This window comes from Delphinus delphis, chromosome 6 (assembly GCF_949987515.2).
Source record: "Delphinus delphis chromosome 6, mDelDel1.2, whole genome shotgun sequence".
Lineage (NCBI taxonomy): Eukaryota > Metazoa > Chordata > Mammalia > Artiodactyla > Delphinidae > Delphinus > Delphinus delphis.
Genome location: NC_082688.1, coordinates 48,452,222 through 48,470,424, shown reverse-complemented (window position 1 = coordinate 48,470,424; position 18,203 = coordinate 48,452,222). Strand labels below are relative to the sequence as shown.

General features: G+C 40.2%; 1 protein-coding gene across 1 annotated transcript in view; it reads right to left on the bottom strand.

Annotated features, from left to right (window-relative positions):
* TRPM3 (transient receptor potential cation channel subfamily M member 3) overlaps positions 1-11,005 on the bottom strand; it is a 74,469-nt gene extending 63,464 nt beyond the window's left edge. Inside the window, exon 1 of the mRNA XM_069540767.1 lies at positions 10,896-11,005. Within this exon, the coding sequence (XP_069396868.1) occupies positions 10,896-10,898 (3 nt within the window). The 5' untranslated portion in view covers positions 10,899-11,005. The remainder of the gene's footprint in view (positions 1-10,895) is intronic.
* Between the last annotated feature and the right edge of the window lie 7,198 nt (positions 11,006-18,203).

Here is an 18,203-nt window from a genome sequence, read left to right as displayed (position 1 = left end):
TGAAAACTCTAGGTTGAGCTGTGCTTCTCAAACTTTAACATGCAAAACTCACCCAGGGGACCTCAAAAATGCGGGTTCTGATTCAGTAGGTATGAGGTGGGACTTGAGGTTTTGCATTTCTAACTAGCTCCCCAGGGACCACAGGAGTAGCAAGGATTACAACTCTTCCCCAGACCAAAGATTCTAAGTGGTGTGTCTAGCGTTTATCACTGGGCCCGAGGGAAGAAAGAACACTCAATATTTTACACAAAAATCAAACAGAAGAATGGAGGAAATAATGGAAAATTACTCAGGCCATGAGAAGTAGGAAAGTGCAGCCACTGATAAGCTACTCAATTTCAACTACCTAATTTTTTTTCACCAGGACTAATTCTTATACAAAGGAACACATGATTAATGACAGCCCACCCCTGATATCCAGAAACTGATAAATAACATAAATACTGGGTGTCCCTGTTCCTTTAATGTCGGCCATTATTTTAGATTTATTTTTTCCTTCCCTTGGAGAATAAAAGATTTTTTAAAAAAAGGAAGCATTTAAATGAATCAATTTGTTACTTTTTGTATGTTATTGTTTAGCAGCTCAAGGAAACAGTTTAGGGATAAGAGGATAATTAAAACTAAGGGATAAAATGACACTTTATGATTACCTGGAGATTTCAATTTTTAAATTATATTCTTATACCCATAAGAATCAGGTTATTCAGTAATTCTCCCAGTGCTTGTAATATAACAGTTAACTCAGGTGCTGAATCAGCAGCTTCAAGGTCATAAATGGTTGTACCCAGAGCAATTAATCAATTCCTGCTCAAAGGTCAATGTGATTTGAAATTAGGAGCTATTCTGGTTGTCAAGAGAAGCAATTTTGACTGTCCACTTGTGAGCTCATTAATTGCCAAGGGATCACCTTACAAATAACAAGAAATCTTCCTAACGTGTATATTAAATTTTGTTACCTGGGCAGTACTCTGATGTGGTGATGTGTGCTCCTATTTGCAGGTTTCCCAATCACGTGTGGCATCACACTCTAGCAACAGTTACAGTACTGGCACTCTAAGTCATTTGATCAGTTTGAGACCCTCTCTTGTAAAATAAGGGTGATCCTGACCACCACACAGAACACTAAAGATTAAATTCTGGGAAATGCCTGGAACGTTAGAAAAATCAGTATATGTAAATTGGATAAGAGTTACAAGCACTCACATTATAAATGACTTCTGCATACAACAGGATCCAGATAACTTTCCATTAGCTCTTTAATGTCCCCTTCGAAGCAGCCCTTTGTTTCTCAACTCTGAGCTATCAGAGGAGTGACTGGTGCAAGTTATAAAAAGTACCTGTCCAGAGGGAAAATGTTACCTCTGTCTGGCTACCTATCCTATCCTTCTCCCTCATGCCCTTAGCTCCTTACTTTTAATTTCTAGAAATAAATTGAGCTCAAATGAGTTACCCATGCCTGCACTGCGACCATTAGTGCCCCTGCCTGGCAGCAGAAAGCCTGTGTGATGAGCTAATGAGATTCAGAAGAGCATCTAAAGAATGTACTGTATAAAACAGAAGTTAGCTCTACTTGAAATAGTACTATTTGATCTATTCTTAGGTGCTTTGGAGGCCAATGCATACAAGCATGATTTTCACAAAAACACGTACTTTGAATTCCAAACCGCAAACTTACAAATGAAATTTTGCAAGTGAGACTATAAGAGCAAACTAGAGCTTTTCTTTTGTTCGAATGGCAGAGGGCTTTGGTAGCTAAAACTCTTGAGTTTTTGCTTCTTCCAGTTGCTAAATTTATTTTTGTTTAGGAGGTGATTTCACTGCAGTTTTTTCTAAAGCCACTCTAACCTGCCTCATCATTAGAAATGTTACTATTCACTTGTCAAAGTAGAACTCAACCTTACTATGGCCTCACTGCATTAAACTGGTAGAGAGGTGTCACAAACCAGACAGTATCCTTCCCTTTACAACACCCAGGGCGGGTGAAGGCTGGAAAGTGGAGAAGCAGCCATCACTACTTAGAATAGGCTGGGGTTGTTTAATTTAAAATAATAATAATCTTCCTTTGGTATTCTGATCTTGACTTGCTGTGGAGCAATTTGTCTCTGATAATTACTCTGTCACCTTTTCAGCCCTAAATTTTTACTCACATCATTTTGCCCAGCTTTTTAAATGAAAAGGGAAGATATTTACAGAACAATAAATCTGGTTGCACTCTAGGAAATGGTAAATGACAAATCTTTCTAACTCTCACTGTGAAGCCATCTTTAATTTGGGGAAATAACCAATTGGTATATTTCAGTAGTACTTTTTCTGAGTAATGGAACTACTATAGCTAAATTTACTTTAACAGTATTTTCAATGCCTTTCTTCTGAGCCTGTAGTGGGAATTTGCCCCATTTTCCTTTCTGTTGAGATCTGTGACAAGCATCATTTCATTTTCTAATTCTCTGTAGCCCCATTTTAAATGAGTATTTTAAATTAAAGTTGTGGCCAAGGAGAATATGTTGCATCAGACTGCTGAGACCATTTTGCTGATATCAGCTTTCCAAGTCCATGGAGCCGCTGGTTTTGCACCAAATGTTTAATGCTTATGGTGGTTTAATGTATGCAAAAGTTCCCTAGAAAGAAAATATGTGGAATGCAAATGTAAGGTGTCACTGTTATTGGATTCCTAGTTTGATGACCCACAAAACTTTGGGACTGAAAATGCCATTGTAATTTATTCTATATTGTTTTTGTGGTTCTTCAATGTTAGATAACAGGTGCTTCCAGGTGATGGATGCTGATAAGCCAAAGCTAAAGGTTTAGAAATAATACAAAACTTCACTGAGCATATGACCTAGTTGCAGGGGTACTCTATGAATTTTCTGCCAGAATTGCTTTTGTATAAAATTTTCTAGAACAAGATGAGTTTCTTGAGGAATGTCGGTTCTTCCTTCCCTATAGGTCTGTGACTGAGATCAGAAGTTGAAGTGATATTGATACATTCTAGTTTTATTCCCAGCTTCAGAAAGGCTTTCCAAAGGTACTGCCAGTCTAATAATGGTCTAGAGATTTCAAGGTGGCAACTGGAAAGCAACAGAGCAATTACAAAACCCCTCAAAAACCATACCATGCTATATAAAGCTTCTTAGTTAGCTATAGTCCAGTGATGAGCTATTTTGTTTTGTGAACTGGGATTTATTTAATGTATTTTGTGCATGTCAGTCAGTGATTCCCAGATCAAATCTGTATAATGCAAAGAAAGATAATTTTTAAAAAATCAGATTTAATCCTAAAGCATTTTAAGAGTATAAGGTTGTAGACGTCATGCAGCTGACAGCCTCCCCACCTGCCTGAGTAGCTCCTCAGTTTTACCTACTCCCTCTCACACACTCTCTGGTAATGCTCAGAGAAGAAGGCTTACATCCCGGCTGACTCAACAGTTACAGCTCTAAGTGTGAAAATGAAGCACAGGGATAATTCTCTAAATTATACAACAACTGTAATAAGGGGCTCAACCTGATCTAATAAGCTGAGTAAACAGCAAGGGAAAACCCAAAGAGAATTATGTGGGTGACTTGAGAAGTTTAAATACAAGTCCTTAATTAGGTTATACTTACCTGGTCTATAAGTCAGCTCAGCATTAACTGGAAGAGATGATTAGTAAGCAAATAAGAATCTGTCTAATTAAGTCCAGCACTGCTTACTTTTCTAAATAATTTAATAAACTCAGCCCCAGATAAAGAAGAGTCTTTGAGAAAGGACCCAACAATGTCTGCTGTTGGGCCATTTTGGTATTGCTCTCTCAGTCAGTTTTAAAAGTTACCTGGAGCCCAGTCTAGTAAGAAAATGCCTAAACCAGAGCTTTAGTGTCTTAGTACCTTCTTCCTTGGTCCTCATGTTCTGGTTTTTATAAGGCATCTGCATGAACTGCCAGGTTGTTTAACAGCCCAGGAATGGATTTGGGGGGCATGAATTTTTTGGTAAGATGTGGCTTGGTATAGAGAAGAGAGAGGAAAGAGAATCCTTCACTCACTGTCAGCTCTGAATGTCTCTGTTCTGTGTCACAACTTCTTTCTCCGTAAAGTGTGAGAGACGCTGGTTTCACTGCTATCTCACTGGGGTTTGTCAAGTCTGAGAACTGAGGACAGAATACCACAGAGTCCTGGGAAGGGCTCAGAAAATTGCTCCATTAACCTAGGATATAATTTTACAGAGAGCTCTTCCTGCTCACAGCTTTTGAGTGTAATTAACCTCATCAAATACTAGTGATTTTATAATTCTATTAGAAAGTTTTCGAAACCCTTATAAAGAGTTAGAAACATAATAGTAATTAGCTTCCTTTCAAAACATCTATTATAAGCTGCACCAGGAATACGTGACAGAGAAGAAACAGAACTGATGGAGAGTGCTAAGGATCCTGAGTTTGAGAACTATCTTTGTCAAATAATTGGGTGACTCTCAGAAAATAATTTAACCTCTCTGGGCTCGAGTTGCCTCATCTATAAAATAGGTAGAGAGATTGGGATTATTCAGTATTTTTTAAGCCTGGCTGAACGGTAGATTAACCGGGCTAACTTTTAAAACACTTTGGGGACTTCCCTGGTGGTGCAGTGCTTAAGTATCTGCCTGCCAATGCAGGGGACACGGGTTCCAGCCCTGGTCTGGGAAGATCCCACATGCCACGGAGCAACTAAGCCTGTGCACCACAACTACTGAGCCTGTGCTCTAGGGCCTGTGAGCTACAACTACTGAGGCCGCAGGCCACAACTACTGAAGCCTGTGCACCTAGAGCCTGTGCTCTGCAACAAGAGAAGCCACCGCAATGAGAAGCCCGCGCACCGCAAAGAACAGTAGCCCCTGTTCACTGCAACTAGAGAAAACCTGCACACAACAACAAAGACCCAATGCAGTCAAAAATAAATAAATAAAATAAATAAATAAAACACTTTGGATGTCCAGGTTCTATATCAGACCAATGAAGACGACTCTCTGGGAATGACTCCTGGGCATGGGCATTGGCAGTAGCCTCACAGGTTACTGTGAGCCTCCAAGTAGAGAACCACTGCATTGATCCCTCAAGGGTCGTTGGTGATCAAAGTCCTGTGACATCATGCTGTACTGTCTATGTGGTAACAGAGATACATATGTGAGATATGGTTCTCACATAGCCCACCACATTTTAATAATGAGTCCCTTTTCTCCATCTGTATCTTCTACCAAACTATGGCAGATTCTGCCTCAAATTGTGTCCAGATCACATCGGCATTTTGAAGACCTAAGTGCTTTATTTTGGGCTGTCTTGAGGGGAAAAGTTAATGTTATATCTTATTTTTTAAAAAATTAATGAAGGTCAAAGTTAATCTGCCCTCTAGAATTTTTTGACCACTTTGTTAAAAATCATTTCAACTTTCAAATATTCTTGTCAGGAGAAGGGGACCAAAGACATATTAAGTTAGTTGACCTGTTTCACTTCAGTCTTGGTGAATATTTAACCATGGCTTCCCCATCTAAAGACTGGCACTCTTTAACAGACAGTAGTTGCTGATTTTTCCCTTTGATGAACTGCATGTAGGTTTGCTGGAGAGAACAAGAGGTAAAGAAGGCACAGGTTGGCACAAAATGACTGTCCTGCCTGATAAAACAAGTCATCTGTCCTATGGATAACTCCACCCCTTTGTCTAGACAGGAGAATCGGAATAATTCAAGGCCAAGTATCCAAAGTGGACAAAATGCTCATTGTGCCTAGATGAACAGTGGGGACTCCCACTTGTTAAATATTGGGTTGTAATAAAAAAGAAAAAGTGGTCCTCATTTGGCAGGTTAAGACTCAGAAACAAAGGTTTCCCCTTGAAGTGACTGCTCTGAGACCACCTAGGGCAGGCGAGACCTAGCCTCAGTGCCAGCTTCATGGTCGTGCCACCAGCCCAGTCACACTGCTCAGAAGGGCAGTGTTCAGGGTTTAATGTTCTGCACTTGCTGTCTTGAAATTCCTGACAAATTTACCCTTGAATCCGTGTTTTGTAAGTGAAGGCTGATGGGACAGTGGGGCATGTGCAGAGGGCCTGGAGCTTCGGCTCACACGTCATTCACAGTCGCACGTCCTACCTCCTGCTGCCTCGCCAGAATGGGATTTCATTCATACCCGGCTCCTGCCTTTAGTATCCCTGCCAGCCTAGCCTCCCCTCCCCAGCCCTGCCTGGGGCAGCTGACAGGGCCGTGTTCCATCATTACCCTCCATCTCTGGCTGGGACCTGGGTGCAGGCAAGGGCAAGGGCAGGGGCAGGGTCGGGCATGTGGCCTGTAGCACTGGAGGGCAGGGTAAGGATGTCCTTGCCTTGGCCTGGCAGTGCCGCAGTGGGTGTTGTGGACAACTTTGTGGGGAGTCTCCCCCACTGGATACTGAGCACCCCCAGTGTGGAGATGGCAATCCATTGACAGGTTGGGGCTGCAGTCATGGGAAAGGGGCATGGATTTCCCTACCCCTGCTGAGGGCCTACATTTTCATTTTATACTGGGCTCCACAAATCATGTAGTTGACCTTGCCTAACCTGACTGCCAACAGACAGCTCTGGGCTGGACAGAGCTATGTGGGGCCTGGGGAGGGCTGTCAAGGTTCAATGTCCTAATGTGTTCACTCTTCTGGAACAGAGTGAAAGATCTAGCTGTCTCTTCAAGTTTTTCCTCTACTGTTAGATACCATAATATACACATATCATATAGTAGCTGTGTGACATAGAGAAAATTACTTAACTTTTCTGTACCTTAGTATGTTATTCTGTCATGCAGGAATAATAATGCTAGTGTCATAAACATGAAATATACAAACACAGATAAGTACTTGGCACAGTGCTGGGCACATAGTAGATGTTTAATAAGTTTTAGTTGCCATTATTATTGCGACTGTCATTATTATTTGCTACAGACCCTGAAAACAGTTGCAAAAGTATCTTGATTGATACTTTGAAGGACACATGTTCTAGTAAATTTATTTGGAGATTCAATCTCCAGGGTTCTTAAAAATTTCAAATTCACTAGAAATTTTTAGGAGGGGAAAAATTTCAGGTAGAAGAAAATTGTATAATGAGAAGGAATCTTGGCTTTGTCCATCATAAAAGGCACAAATGCCACACCTACAGTAGCTGTCTAATTTTTGAAGTCTACAGTGAGTAAAGTAGAGAGGATACCAGGTAACAGCTCATTTTCCGTTTTGCTAGAATAAGTGGATACAGGAGGTTGACTCAATGCAGAAGTCAAAGTGTATAATGTGGTGGTTTACAAGCCACATGTCTCCAGTCACTGATGAACTGGTGTCCACAGTGGTAGCCTCCAATTAGTGACTGTCACTAACACCAGTGTATGCAGCCTGGTACTCCTGTGGAAATATGTTAACATATCTTTGGATTCCTAGGAAGTAAACAAAGCTGCTTCACTGTGCCATTACTATGATTTTCATAAATATATTGAGCACTAGCTGTATACCAGTGATTTTATATTCTCTCTAATCCTTGTAACCATCTCATAAGGAAAACATGCCCACTTTATAAATAAGAAATCTTGAGGCTCAGCTAAGTTAATTGGTTTAGCCAAGACTTTTTTTTTGCGGTACACGGGTCTCTCATTGTTGTGGCCTCTCCCGTTGCGGAGCACAGGCTTCGGACACGCAGGCTCAGCAGCCATGGCTCACGGGCCCAGCTGCTCCGTGGCATGTGGGATCTTCCCAGACCGGGGCACAAACCCGTGTCCCCTGCATTGGCAGGCGGACTCTCAACCACTGCGCCACTGGGGAAGCCCTAACCAAGACTTTTTAACTGGCGGAGAGAGTGAGTGTTTAGACACAGTTCTATATGACTTCAAGATTATGCATTTTATTTTAATTGATTGCAAAGCCTCTCCTGTAACTATAGTAAGTGAACACTTAGTGGAAGTGATAACATAGCAAACATTAATTTAGCTTTAACACCAGGTACTCTTCTAAGCACTTAATATATATTGACTCACTTAATCCTTGCTACAGCCCTATAAAGCAGGAATTACTATCCTCATTTTGCAGATGAGTAAACTAAGGCACTGGGAAGTTAAATAAACTGGGCCAGATTTTAAACCAGTAAGTGACAGGCCAGACTATAAACAAAGCAATGTGGCTTCAGATTCGGGGCTTAAGAACTAGGTGAAGAAATCAGAACTTCTTGAATTATTATTATTATTTTTTTTAAAATTTTTTTAAGGAATTCCTTTATTTTTATTATTTATTTATTTATTTTTGGCTGTGTTGGGTCTTTGTTTCTGTGCAAGGTCTTTCTCTAGTTGCGGCAAGCGGGGGCCACTCTTCATCGTGCTGCGTGGGCCTCTCACTATCGTGGCCTCTCTTGTTGTGGAGCACAGGCTCCAGACGCGCAGGCTCAGTAGTTGTGGCTCACGGGCCTAGTTGCTCCGTGGCATGTGGGATCTTCCCAGACCAGGGCTCGAACCCGTGTCCCCTGCATTGGCAGGCAGATTCTCAACCACTGCGCCACCAGGGAAGCCCCTCTTGAATTATTTCAAATGGTTAACTGAAAAATTATGACTTGACTTTCTAAAATAATATACCAAGATATGCACCCAAATGTATGTCCTTCAGAGTATTAATCAAAATATTTTTAAAAATTTTCAAAGCCTGAAGCAAACAATAATGATGATAGTAGTACAAATAGCAGTTAAAATTAATTTTACATCTATTATGTGTCCTGGCACTGTGTCAGATGACTTACATATGCTATCTATTTAACATTTATAATGGTAGTATTATTATTCCTAGATAACAATAAATTACTGAGGCCCAGAGAATTTAATTGATGTTTCTCATGTCACACAGCAAATATATGATGGTTCTGGGATAATCTTAGACTGTCTGCATCCAAAACCCACATTCTTCACTTCCAAACTAGTACTTCATTCTTTCAGAATTTTTAGTGGTGGAAAACTTTATCTTCTGAGAACAGACCTGATTTTTAAAAACTAGCAGAAGCCGTTTGTGACAAAGCCCTAAGTTTTTTGAATTTTAGGTACTCGGGATTAACTTCTGATCAAAAACATCATTTGAAGAAAATACAGAGTGCTTTTCTCTCATGATCTATAAATTGTCTGAAAGCAGTCCCCAAAACTTGTTCTGTGCACTCGTGCATCACGGTAATTAGAATCTCCCTAGGTGATGACTTTGGAGGAATGCTCTACTTAAGACCAAATTTATGCTCTATATTTGACAGACACTGCATATTAATGAAGGAAATATGGCTAAAATGGGCTTGTGGCACCATGCTTACAGGCATCATTTAAGCACCCTATGAAGTCACTGGGTATACTACTCTATAATGATTATTGACCGCTAAACTACTTCTTCATCTGCAGCACTTTTCTTATAGGGAGAACTTTCGTGACTTTTAATTAATGCACGGTTCCAGAGGATCCACACTGCATATGGTTCAATCTCATACTGTGAATGGGGACTGTATTGAATTGGGAACCCTTAAGGATCTTGTGTGGGCATATCCAACTCTTAAGTGGATGAGGAAGTTACCAAATCTTCATTTCCCTTGGTTCTGTCCAGGTCAAGACTACCTAACCCTTTCTTTGTTTTCCCCAGGCCTTTCTGCGGGTTGCACATAGCATCCTCCTTTTCAGTACATTGCTCAGAATTAATTTTCTTAGGGAAGAACTGTGAGAATAGCTTGGTCAGCTATTCTTGGTGAAGAAAATACTGCAGTGGGAAGGGGGGGATGGGGGAAAGGGGAGAGAAGAGGAAAGAGACAAGAGAGGTGGCTTTATTGCACATTTTTAGACTGTAACTGGTGTGAAGTGACTTCCCCTGCATTTTGCAGTATGCTTCTCTAAGAAAAATTTCCTCTCCAAACTCAGAAAGCTCCATGGCATGCCTGAGAACAGTCATCTCCAACTGCTCCACCCTCAACTAACTCTCTCTCTCTCAAAAGTTAGAAGCAAGCTTGTTGGAATACAGCATTTCTAGAATTTCCAAAAACACATGGTAGACTTTTCTCCTGGCAAAATCTGTCAGCCAAGTAGGGAGAGGTCCATGATGAAAGCTAAAATTTAGAAGCAACAGGGCTTCCCTGGTGGCACAGTGGTTGAGAGTCCACCTGCCAATGCAGGGGACACAGGTTTGTGCCCCGGTCCGGGAAGATCCCACATGCCACGGAGCGGCTGGGCCCGTGAGCCATGGCCGCTGAGCCTGCGCGTCCGGAGCCTGTGCTCCGCAGTGGGAGAGGCCACAGCAGTGAGAGGCCTGCGTACCGCAAAAAAAAAAAAAAAAAAATTTAGAAGCAACAACTCTTAGAAGTAAAATTTGTATACTTCCTAATGTCTCCTTTCCAAAAAAAAAAAAATGCTTTTCATATGGAGCTGTTCTATTGAGAACATTATTGAACGCAGCTGCTTGAAGAAAAAGCACTCAATTTGGATGACAAGATCTCTGTTAGAACAGGGAAGGAAATAGTCTGGGATGATAATTTCTACCTTGAATTGAGAGAAATGCTAGTTACGAACAGAATGAAACAGAGACCTAAAGTTAAGATATTTTTTACCAAAGGAGTTAGAAAAACATGTCTCAATGGATGAGACCCAGAAAATAAAATAATGAACAGTGGATAACTGTAGATAGCTACTTGTTATTATTATTAAAAACAAGAGTCACTGTGTCTGATCTCATACTAATCATTTCAAAAATCCTGAGAGGAAGGTTTGCCCCATTTGACAGTGGAAGAGCAGAGAGGCACAGGAGCAATGCAGTTAGAGCAGGTCACCCAGCCAGGGACTGGCAAAGCTGGGATTCGGCCCAAAGACTAAATCTCCAGCTCTTCACCATTCCTTTGCAGGACCTGAGATAGAATTTGAGAAGTGACTGAATGGTTTCTGATTACCATGGCTTTGTTGGAATGGCCGCCTCCTTGGAACTCAATGGTCCCAAAAGCATCTGTGGGGCTGAGTTGAGTGTGCTTGCTGATGGACCACTTCTCAGACTGGATGTCATTTCGGGAGAGGCGACTTTCATTTTTCTCATTCTGAAGAACTGAGATACTGGGAGTGAGGCCGACATGCTGGCCTATTAAACGCCCGCAGCAACACCTATAACATAAGAGGTCAAAGTGAACCCCTTGTATTAGTGACAACTGTAATACACACTGAAGGCAACCTGCTGGAGAAACCTACAAACCGTAGCAAGCCAGCGAGTCAGTTTTCAGGTGGAAACCATAATGTGGCCATACCTGGCAAATGGTGAACTCGGGATTTACTTGACATACATTTCTTTTCTTTTCTGGCCCCTCCACATTTTCCTCTAGCTGTATAGGCTGTAACATGCCTCCCATCCTTCTGCACCTACCACCTTTCACACCTGCCACATTGTTCAGGATTGGAACGAAAAGAACGAATGCCATGTAGATTTTTCTACTTCTCACTCCTCCCATCTATCAAATCTTGCACGAAGGACACTGAACAGCTTTGAGGGAAGAATTTCAACAGGTACATTTAAATAAGGACTCTCAATCATATGTGAGTCACAACCTAACTTGTCTTTTCCCAATTGACACTCTCTGTCATATATCCAATTCTGAGAATGAAGATCTGCAGCTGAAGTGTTGTTGAAGAAACAATGAAAAAATTATTCACAAGGTATTTGAAAACAAAATTCACCCCTCATATCATGAAAATGTCCTTCATACTTTACTACTAGCACTGTTATGACTATTAGCAATAATACTGATACAGAGCTATCATTTATTAAATACTAACAATGTGACATTCATTTTATGAGTAAAATATTATAGTTTTGAAGGTTAGGTAATTTGTTCAAGGTTATACAGCTGGTCTATAGATTCCAGAGTCTATATTTTAAACTACTCCATTTTACTGCCTTTTCATAAGGGCATTTCCAGACATTCATATGTTACTTTATCCCAAATGCTTTCCACCTTATATACTGTTGATCTTCAGGAAGGTAAGTAGAATATTGGATAGAAATCTATCCAGTGATTGGATAGAAATCTGAAGGTCTGCAGTCTAATTAGTAATCTGCTAGGAGTATTTCCTTTAAAAGTCTCTTTTTCACTGTAGCAGAACATTTTGGTAAAAAGTAAGCATTTTGATGAAATGCTGGAAAGGGAAAACCAGTAACCACACTAAATATATATATATATGTATATGCGTATATCTATATATCCCATTCATATATTTTATATATATATACATATATATATATATATATGTATATATATATATCCCATTCCTATAGACAGTGATGAATTCCCTTCCCTATGGTGTAGCTTTTATTTTGTACAGGCTCTCAGACAATTAACTGCAGGCATGGCATATTACATGGTGTGTATATATGAGATTGCTTCAAAGATGTCCAGCAACAATTAAAAAATGATCTTTTAACATCTGTTCTCTTGCAATGGATAGTGACTGCTATCATATTTTTGTTCCCATAATTGCTACTTCAAGTTCTTGCTACATTATAGAGACAGCAAGATTACCTATGGGGGTCTTTGGTGCTGGGTATGATGTGAACACATTCTCTTTTATAAAACGCTCTTTCTATCCAGGACTTCTGAGCCTGAAAAAAAACAACAAAAAAAGAAGAAGAAAGGTGAACACAACCTTTAAGCATTTTTGACTAGAAAGCAAAATTTCATAATCACTTAAGAGACTAGTGTATCATAAACTGAATTGAAATTGTGGTTACTTCACACGTAAACACTGCATATAACAAAATCAATTATTACCAGAATCTGCTGGTTAGGTTATTTAACATTATAATATGAGAGTTAAAGGAAATGACCATAATAAAAAATGTTAGTAATGAAACTATATACAAGTTCATAGTGACTTTTGAAGAACAGAAAAATAATGCTATTTACAGAGAAAATGAAAGCCACAGAGCAGGATGTTTATAACCCTTTAGTTAACAAGTATTCAGTGGTAGGAAGAAATATATCTAAAGAAGCATATGGTTTTCATGGCTAACACTTCCATTATATTTTCCTTATAGAAAGAGAGAAAAACGGTGAGGAAATTACATAATTCGAGCCCTAATCCATCACCATGTTTTTACTAAAATCCAAATTAGCAATGCTTGAATATGGAGGGGAAGAAAGGAAATGGAAACATAGGAAGATAAATGTCTTCATCACAGTCCAAAATTTCACAGGTAATGCCTTTGGAAGGAAGATACCACATTTTTTGGCAACTGACATGCCTTTCAGCATAGCAAACATGGCTTCTTAGAATGAACACTGTTGGGACTGTCCACCCAGAAGCCTGGCCACTGAGATTGGGCTCCCAGAAGGATAAAGGAAGTTTCAACAAACTGTACCATCTTTGTTCCAAAGCAGTGTCCATCCTTCATCCCTTAACCCCTTTTTTTAGCAGGATTTGAAACAGTAAAGGAGCCTCCTACGAAATCCAGTAAGCTACTCAGAAGATTCCTTCTCTAAGCGCGTGTTTAAGACAGAAGTTGCTAGAGTAACATGTAATGTTATATCTACAAGGTATCGTCTTCTCTCTAACCCAGCATCAGGACCAAATTCCTACTTTTAAAATATACAGGACCAAAGTGCAACTAAGCTGTTTACCTGGCCTGTCCCAGTGACCAGTGTTAACTGTTACAAGCCCCTGCTTGTTGGCTGTAATTGATATTGACTCTGCCAGGGACCCAAATGTCTGTATAAGTTGTGCTAAGGTCTGGTTTGCCCTCAACCCCTTAATATTGCACCTGCCTCCTCTCTCACAGTGGAGTCTATGCAAGCATGTAGCACAGAAGGAAGTAGTTGTCTTATATTCATGACAAAGCACATTTTAAAAGTAGCAACGCGGGGGATGCTTGAGGGATACAAAGGACCTGCATCCTGTTTCAGTCATGGTTACAATCAGGTTGCATAATTTCTGAGTGTATAAACATTGTCCAAGTGAAAAGGAGCACCCACCCTGCCACAGAGATCCCTGGGTCCAGGTGGCCCTCTGCACCCTCACACCACAAAACTAACATTTGCAGTCATTTGTCATCTGGGCATGGAAAAAGCCCCAGTGTCTATTCTTAAAGATTTTTCTTCTCAAATACATAGGAAAAACTAGTGGGTTCATCTTTGCAGCAGAAATGAGCTTAGCAGCATAGATAACCAGTCTTTATCTTCATAAAAAGCCTGTAAGTTAAACTAGTCATAGGCTGTGATTTTTCCTAGAAACTGAATACTTTCTTTGATAACATCTCTTGGCAGATAGATGGTAAAAATATTCCTCACTGGACATCTAAAACCAACTTTTCCTTCACCTTGGGGAGCAGAAAAGGGAGAGCATACTTTCCCTTTTTTTGTGGCCCAAGATCTGGGAATTTCAGGGAGTGCTGCTCAATACTCATTGAGAGAAAGCAGGAATGGCAGTATCATGTGTAGACAATGACGTTTGCAGTTAGAAAATGTTGTCGTGAATGGGATTCTGCAGCTCGGACAAAGTCGTATAATTTCTCTGATCCTTGGTTTTCCTCATCTATAAAATGGGCACAAACATAATGCCTGACACAGAGTTGTTATCATTATTTAGGTACCAAGTTTTCACCTCAAGAACAGGGACCAGTCCTAGGTTGGTCTGGTACTACAAGTTCAGATAAAGGGTTAGATGATATTCCTATGAAACTGCTGTAGCAGATCTGACCTAAATTGATTTCACTTTGCACTGGAGATGATATGCTCCCAGAAGGCCTGGCTGGCCACAAACAAGGTATACAGAAAAGTTATTTAACTTTCCTGAGCTTTTTCTATAACATGAGGGTACCACAGCTACTTTGGAGAGTTGTTGTATTAATCAAAGCAAATGATTCAGAGAAAGCACCTGGCACATAGTAGGCACTCAGTAGTTAATAACAATGCTTAACCTTTATTACGGGTTCATCATGTACCTGGAATTGCGCTGTATACGTATTATCTCCATGGAGCCACACAAGAAGCCCATGAGGGAAGTACTACTATTATGTCCATTTTACCAATGAAAAAATTGAGTCAGAGATGCAGCAGATTAGAAGACAGAGTTTGAACGTGAGCAGTCTGACTCCAGAGTTCACACTCTTACCCACTCTACTCAACTGCCTCTCCAAATTAGGTGTTATTGGTATTAAATACCCTAGATCTGGGCAGTGCCATCTGGGCTTGCCTGGGAGTGCCTTCTAGAGGCATGTCTGGGAACCAGTTCATACCTGCACCTTTCCCCTCCTTATTTCCCCCTTCCAGTCCCCACAAGTGGAGTAATGAACACTCTGCTCTCTGTTCCTCTCTCCTTGGGGCCAAGGATAGAGGTGGGACATTAGGCAGACATCAGAATATAAGAAAGACATAAAAGAAGGGGGGGTATCATTATAACGGCTACCCCAAAGAAGTGTAATCACACAGGACTCCCAACTTGAGAATCTGGGGGCCGCAACAAATAGATTAGACTTTTCAAGGGCACCTTCATTATTTCTCTCACTCATGGATCCTGGTTTCAACTTGGAAGGCCCTGGAAGGTGTGTAATAAGAATGACTGCATATGGATTGCCAACTTGTTTGTTAGTCTTTAAGTAATCTGACTTATGTGCAGTTTAGCAACTTAATTACCTTCTCAAAGGTGAAAAGCTACCTCACTGTCAGCAAAGGGATTGAGGATCAGTTTTTATTTCTTATTATTAGCAAACTAACAGTTTCTCTTGCAAAAGCATAGAAAATTTGAGGGGGGAAAAAGTAAAAAAATCTTTCCATCATTCATAATTGAGTTGGATTCTCTTTTTGAGAAGAAAAGCATAATATATAACAGGAAGAGTGCACATATAGCACATGAATTAGGAATTCTACCAAATATCATGCACAATTTACTATGATTTATTGTGGGCTTTGCTTTATTGTGCTTTTATTCAGTCTTCAGTGTGGATGGATATTAGATTTTTAAAATCATTTTCTTGGAGAAGGCATATTTGATGTATAATCATGATTTAACTTGTTCCCTAAACTAATTCCCTTTTCTTTTGTTCAAAGGCTTTGAACTACTCTGTGTGAAGCTTTATACTTGGTTGCAACATCCAGCTAAGTTAGCACAGAATGGCTAACCTTATTGTTAGAAAGAATAAAGCAGTTTTGACATGCCATATTTCTAGCTGACCCTTTAATTCTCTTCTAATGCAAAACTTCAGCAGCATGCCTTAAAATCTCTTCTTTCTAAACATGCTTTGGAGGGCTCATGTACTCTTAGAAAAGGTGGCTTCTATCAGCTCTTAGAAAATCACTTTTCTAAAGGTAGAACAGTCACATCACCATGACTGAGTTTGTGAAGGGCTATTTTCTTTCTTGTCTTTCTGCATTATCAGTCATGTGTGATGTGTAATAGGGAACTGTTTTTCAAAGGCTAATAATTAAAGGACATCTTATTCAAAACAAAAATGAGGACATTCACATTTCAAGAAAAGTATAATAATAACTCTCAAAGAATAAAGTACGTATGAATTTTGAAAGTCAAATATACAGTCAATAAAGCATCAAAATAATTGGAACTGAAAAAAGAAAAAAATATTGTTTCATTTAACCAGGTTTCAACTCTTTTTCACAAAGACTCTGCTACAAACGTTAGTCTCTCAAACTTCTTTGACTCTTCTTACCACCCACTCCCCATTAGCTACAGAATTAAGACCTTCTCCGCGCAACAATGATTTACAAGTACTTACACAGAGTATGTATTAAATCTGTCTACAGAAAGTCTCAGAAACTGCTACTGCAATCTACCCTTTAGCAGGGCAACTTAACAGGACACCAATCCAGTCCAGTAATTGCAAAATTAGAAAAAAAGGAGTCCACTAACTTTATAGGAACAAATAAAGCAAAACTTTACTACATCCCTCATTTTGAGACTCTCAGGTTTAAAAGGTACACTCTGCCCTAATCAGAACAAAACACCAAAGACCCCAAGGTACTGAATGCCTGTGTTCATTTTTACCTTTTGCTTTCCCTCAACATCTCCCTGGCATTCCCTGGGTCTTCCTCTAGATCCCCAGATCCAGTATTGGGAAGTTGAACAAGAAGAAAATGAGCTGAAATCATTTTACCTGAGCATTGACTCTGGGTGGTGGCAAAGGCAGTCCCACGAGCGGCTCTTGTTGCTTTCATTTTGCTGTGTCTGGGGCTGGTCATCCCGTTAATAATGCTCTTATGACCGCCCACTGGAAAAAAAGTCACTTGCCCGGCTCTTCCCCCAAGAGACGTTTCAAGTAAGCAATGAATTTGGGCAGATTAGCCCCTTGGAATGTGCTGCTTTGGGATTAGCCTCACTAAGAATCCCATGGACATTCCCTCGCAGCCCTCAAACACTGCTTGATTTGAACATCTAATCTGACGCCAGAAGAAAAACAAATCCCCGGAGAGATCGGATTTAACTGGCACAAGTCCTGACAGGCTCTCCCCCCTTTTCTTTTTCCATTTTCAGAGAGAAGGCTTGTGAAAGTGTGATAAGGTGTTCTGAGTTCTGAAAAGTTCAACTTTGGAAAGCAAATCCTTCTAAAGAAACAGTATATTAATGCTCCGAGTGGTTTGAACACACAAGCGGCATTGTTCATTCCTTCCCAAAGGATGGAATGATAGCATTTCTTTAAAGAGGAACTGCTAAAAACTCTGAATGTTTCAAAAGGATAGCTGGGTCCCTGAATGTGAGCCCAAGGAGAATAAAGTTGGGGTCTGTCAGTAACCTTCCACAACTTCTGAGATGTCAATAAATAATAATAATAAAACTGATCACACTTCTTATCCTGCAGCCCCTCCCCCACTACTGTAAATGTGTGACTAGAAACCTACACTCCCCTGTTCCCCTATTAAAAAAAGATGAGCTGGGACTATTACAGCACATGGATGCAGGCTGAAAGCAGTGGCATTGTGATGTGTTTATCTGGGGCGGGTGGAGGGCAACTTAGAGGTTTTGGCTCACACAACACAAAAGGGCTCTTTCAAATATCTTCCAAGAATAAGTTTTTTAGATAATAGTAGTTCTTAGCTAGATAAGTGAACGAACTGGGGAAGAAGAGAGCTCAACTTTCAACAAAAGGCAAAAATATTTTTAAAGAAGTGACTATGTGAACACTTCATCTCCAAAAGACTTTTCTTGCAGATGGAAGTCAGAGCTGAGAGGTGTGTTCATCATCAACTCTGTGGGCTGTGAACCTCTGA